The sequence below is a fragment of the Populus alba genome, chromosome 4 (assembly GCF_005239225.2).
Source record: "Populus alba chromosome 4, ASM523922v2, whole genome shotgun sequence".
Classification (NCBI taxonomy): Eukaryota; Viridiplantae; Streptophyta; class Magnoliopsida; order Malpighiales; family Salicaceae; genus Populus; species Populus alba.
In genome coordinates, this window is record NC_133287.1 from 2,786,185 (window position 1) to 2,791,691 (window position 5,507).

General features: G+C 42.5%; 1 protein-coding gene across 1 annotated transcript; it reads left to right on the forward strand.

Annotated features, from left to right (window-relative positions):
- The first annotated feature begins 1,554 nt into the window (after positions 1-1,554).
- LOC118042838 (uncharacterized) lies at positions 1,555-5,504 on the forward strand. Its single transcript, XM_035050557.2, has 2 exons — positions 1,555-4,772; positions 5,282-5,504. Exons 1-2 carry the CDS (start codon positions 1,555-1,557, stop codon positions 5,502-5,504), a joined length of 3,441 nt encoding a protein of 1,146 aa, XP_034906448.2.
- The last annotated feature ends 3 nt before the right edge of the window (positions 5,505-5,507 follow it).

Here is a 5,507-nt window from a genome sequence, read left to right on the forward strand (position 1 = left end):
TGGAGCTTATCCGACAGGATTGGGAAAGACCCGTGAAGGTGAAAAGAGAAGAAGGAAGCAATTTTGAAACCTCATTCAGCCATAATTATACAGTTTGGAGGAATGAGGATTTTTCTGAAGTAAAGGGTCTCTCTACACAAGAACAGTCAGAGGCAGCGATAGAAACACAAAAAAGGAAAAGAAAGGATGACGAAGAAGATCTAAGAAAGCAGCTAGATCAGTGTGTAATAGAACTCAGCAAAAGTAAGGGGCGGCAGCAATTGTTAGAGAACCAGCTAGAGGAGGAAAATACGATGAGGGTTTTTTTGAATCAGCGGTTAGAAAAACAAGAGAAGCAGCTAATGTCTCTAAAGGAATGGCAAAAAAAGGCTGAGGTAGCTGAAGACATAACAACGGGGGTCCAGGCTGAGTTAAGGAATCGAATAGCCGATTATGATGAGTTGGTCAAGAAGAATGGGATAGCAGAAAAAGAATTGGCTAAGGTTAAGAGGGCAACAAAAGGCGTGAACGATGATAAGGAGACGATGGATTCTTTGAAGAAAGGAAGGAAACTTCTTTTAAAGAAAATAGAAGTTGAGAAGGAGAAGAATCGTCTAGCCAACCTCGACATAGAAGAAGAAAGGAAGGTTAGAGCTCAATACATGGTGCAGATAGAGGAAGAAAGAAATGCGAGAATGGCCGCTGAGTCTGACATGAGAGATTACCAGAAGAGAGCTGAGTCTTCAAAAGGAAGGATAAGGGCTTTACAAGCGGAGAGCGAGGTACGAGAAGAAGAGTTAAGGGAGTTGAGAAGCCACTACTGCGAGATGGAAGAAGATATGAGTAAGGCTAAGCAAGAGCGTCAAGAATGCCAAGACTACATGGACAGCTTTGCAGTTCAGATCAATTCCAAAATAGCAGAGCTGGATATCGCCAAGGAAGAGCTACAAAGGACAAGAGATAAGTTGGCACAATCAGAGGGTATGGTGCGAGTATTGGAAAGAAGCAACGAAGCTTTAGGAGCCAGCAACGAAGCAATAATCGAAGATAACACCGTATTCCATGCCAAAATAAGACACATGGAAAAACAGGTTGAGCAAGTAGCCCGTTACGCAGAAAGGTTGCAACAACAAGCCACCCAAGTTGGAAATGATGCCTCAAAGTATCGAGAATACATGGGGGCCATGGCCGGTTTTATTGGGGATTTAGCTAATAGAGGAAATGCTTTTTAGAGGTAGCAATGTATAGGACTCTCTTTCCCATTATTTGTTTTGTATGAGCAATTTTTGTTATTTATAACAAGTCCATGACGTATTTCCTTTCTTGATGAGTTTGGTAAGCCACTATGATAAGAACTTGGCAAACCCCCCTTTATGGTAATCGGGTCAACTCAGAAATCTTGCTTAAAGGTTACGAAAGTCATGAATCAGCTCGCAAAATATGCATATATACACATTACATATGCATCACATTCGCATCATGTATCTTTTGTTTTTTTTAATTTATCATATGCATTCCAGATCGTGAAACATAGGTCCCCCTTCCAAAGTCCACTACACTCGGCAAAGAGCAAGAATGGAAAACGAAGGAAGGTCACAACCGGAATCTCAGTACCAAAGAGAACTTGAAGGAGTTCGGAATGATGTGGCACACTTAACCAGTATGTTAGAGCAATTATTAAGAGCCAGAGATGGAGCGGGAACATCTACTCAACCTAATGAAGCACCAGCAGCATCTCAAATTCCTGTCGCACCTATAAATATAGGGGCAAACACACCAACTAAGCAGAGTCCTGCCCGGCCCATCCAAATCCCTATTACAATGGATTTAACAAACAAAGATCCACATGACTTTAAATTCTCTAATCATGAAGGAGATGATAAGTGGACTGCCCTAGAAGAGAGGCTAAGGGCAATTGAAGGAAATGATTTGTTTGACCCAATTAGGGCCGCTGAGGTATGTTTAGTACCTAATATTGTCATTCCAAAGAAGTTTAGGGTGCCGGAGTTTGTTAAGTATACTGGGATGGAATGTCCGAAGACCCATCTCCGCTCCTACTATAACAAAATGGCAGAGGTTATCCACGACGACAAAATGTTAATATACTTCTTCCAGGATAGTCTGACCGGATCGGCCCTCAGTTGGTATATGAGGTTAAACAATATTAGGATCAGGAAGTGGACAGACTTGGCGGACGCTTTCTTGAAGCAATACAAGTTTAACCTAGAGATTGCTCCTGATAGGACCAGTTTGATCAGCATGGAGAAAGGAAGTCAAGAGTCCGTGAGGGCTTATGCTCAAAGGTGGCGAGACCAAGCTATCAATGTGCAACCTCCGCTGATAGAGACAGAAATGGTGACTTTGTTTGCCAATACTTTCAAGGCTCCATACTATGAACACCTTATGGGTAGTTCAGCACAACATTTCTATGATGTCGTGCGGATCGCCGAGAGGATTGAACAAGGGATCCGAAGCGGGAGAATAGCAGAACCTCTAGAGAAGAGAGGTTTCATTGGAAGGAAGAAAGAAATTGAGGTGAACAACCTAGAAAGAAGAAGCAAAAACTACCAAATACCTACCCCCCGAGTCACTAGTATTAACTTTTCCAAACCCCCCACTCCAAATCAGCCCAATCAAATAAAATTCCCTGCAAATAACCACAACAATTACCAAAGAAAAGATAAACAACCGGCAGAAGAACAACTACCTCCTCTACCCATAACCTTAAAAGAGTTGTATGCCAAGCTGTTGAGTATTGGGCAGATAGCTCCCCTACCCATACCACCTATGCAGCCACCTTTCCCTGCCTGGTACAACCCCGAGGTAACTTGTGAATACCATGCTGGTCATGCAGGCCATAGCATTGAGTCTTGCTTCGCTTTTAAAAGAAAGGTGTTGCAACTAATCAAAGTGGGATGGGTCACTTTTGAGGATTCGCCAAATCAGAATTCCAACCCTTTACCTAAGCATGTTGATGGTAGGGGAGGAGTGAATACCATGGAGATTGGTAGCAAAAAGAGGGTGTTGAAAGTGACCATGGCCAAGCTATACCTGATGTTGGTACAGTCTGGACATTTGGAAGAAACGACTGAGTACTGCACAGGGGAAAGTAACTTTTGCCCTTTCCATAAAAAGGAAGGGCATCACATTGATGAATGCAGTGAATTTCATCAAAAAGTTGCAAGAATGCTGGCTCTAGGAGAGTTGAGGATTGAGGACGTAAGTGACAATGAAGAGGTAGGAATGATAGAGAAATGTAGAATCCAATCAACAGCTAATGGTCGCTCAAAACTGGTATTAACTAGGCCCTCCTATGCAAGCAAAATAAACTATGGAGCGATGCCTGGAGATTATGGTTATACCTCGAATGTTGAAGCTCCTTTGCCGCTGTTCCGAACGGAGATAAGTGGGCTAACTCGGAGTGGTCGTTGTTACACACCTGAAGAGCTAGAAAGACAGAGAAAGGCTAAAGGCAAGGAGGTGCTGAACCTCGATAAAGAGTTTGAGGTGAATAAACCTGTGACTGAGGAAGAAACCAATGAGTTCTTGAAACTGATGAAGCATAGTGAATACAATATAGTGGATCAGTTGAAGAAAACCCCTGCTAAGATCTCCATCATGTCTTTAATACTCAACTCGGAGCCACATCGTAATGCTTTGCAAAAAGTATTGAATGAGGCTTATGTGCCCCAAGATATCGAGCAAAAGACTATGGAACATTTAGTAGGGAGGATTCATGCTGCCAATTACTTGTATTTCACGGAAGATGAACTTGACGCTGAAGGAACTGGACATAACAAGCCCTTGTATGTCACGGTCCGATGCAAGAATTGTCTCGTCGGCAAAGTTCTTATTGATAACGGCTCGGCCCTGAATGTGCTACCAAGGCATGTGCTAGATGAAATGCCGATAGATCCCTCACATATGCAACCCAGTGTGATAACGGCGAGAGCGTATGATGGCTCATCAAGGCCAGTTGTAGGGTCAATTGATGTTGAACTAGCTGTGGGTCCACAAGTCTTTCTAGTAACCCTTCAAGTGATGGATATCCACCCTTCTTATAGCATGCTGTTAGGAAGGCCATGGATACATTCTGCGGGAGCTGTCACCTCTTCGCTACATCAATGTTTAAAGTACATTGCCAACGGTGTCCTGGTTACTGTTAAGGCTGAGGAGACTATATCGATGGTAAGAAATGTGGCGGTTCCATTCATTGAAGCAGAAGATTGTAGGGACGGAAACCTTCATGCATTTGAGATTGTGAATACCGAGTGGGTGCCCGAGAACACTGTGCTGAGGAAGCCAGAAATCTCTGAAGCCACTAAAATGGCAGCTAAAATCTTTTTGAAAAACAAGATTCCTTTCCCATATGATATGGAGCAAAGAAGGCCTGAATGGAGGGGTATAATCAAATTGAAAGCTGCAGAACAGAGGTTTGGGCTTGGATATAAGCCCAAGCAAGAGGATTATAAACGAGCTGCTGGTGCAAGAAGGGAGAAGAGAATGGCAAGGATGGAAGGAAGGAAGCCTGTAGAAGAAAACTTAGCCATCCCTCCAATCAGGATTTCATTTCCAAAGGCCGCATATGTGATACAACCTGATGGGGGACATGGAGACCTCTTTCAAAATCTTTCTTCAATGAACATAAACACTTTAGAGGAAAATCAAGTCAAGGACATTGCTGAGAAAATCGAGTCCGAAAGGAGGATTGAAGAGATGCCACAATTGACCATCCACACTTTGGAAGAAGTCACCGTCAAGACTTTTGTCCGGAAGCTAGCCGAAGGGGAGAAGTTCCAGAATTGGGAGACCCAAGAAGCTCCATTGGTTTTTAAAATGTAATCAACAATGATGGTTGGATTATATTTTTATCTATGTGGTTTGTCTTTTTCTGTTTTGTTTTTATTGACAATCGAGGCTCAAGATGTCAATTGGATTTTATTTTTTTTTGGTGAGCCAATCTTTTATTTTTTTTAATGAGAATCATGCATTTTCAAAATTCATCTTGATGTCTTACTATGCATTTACACATCACTTTCCGCTTTCAGGAACCCTGAAAGTGGATCCTCCACAACACACCTGCATTTCACATTGAGAATTGAATGGGCCAAAAATTTAAAAGAATACATAGTGGTTGTAGAAGATGAGGAATGGGAGGAGGAAAACATATGGGAATTCACAAAATTAATAGAACAACACGAACAGGCTTGGAGGCCCGCTAAAGAGGAACTTGAAACCATAAATGTAGGCAATGAAGAAATCAACGAGAGTTGAAGATAGGGACTTTTGATCACCCCTGCAGCAAAGGAGAGTTGATTGCACTGCTCAAGGATTATGTGGATGTCTTTGCCTGGTCCTACGAGGATATGCCTGGTCTGGATACGGACATTGTAGTGCATAGAATACCACTGATGGAAGGATGCAGGCCGATTAAGCAGAAGTTAAGGAGAACTCATCCGGAGGTTTTAATCAAAGTAAAAGCGGAAATTGAAAAACAATGGGACGCGTGGTTTTTTGGAATGTAGTGA

Bases quoted from the DNA above. Each gene is read 5' to 3' on its own strand.
- LOC118042838 (XM_035050557.2), top strand. From the start codon at position 1,555: ATGGAAAACGAAGGAAGGTCACAACCGGAATCTCAGTACCAAAGAGAA. The intron at 4,773-5,281 runs GTTCCAGAATTG...TCACCCCTGCAG, and splicing joins AAGCTAGCCGAAGGGGAGAA to CAAAGGAGAGTTGATTGCAC.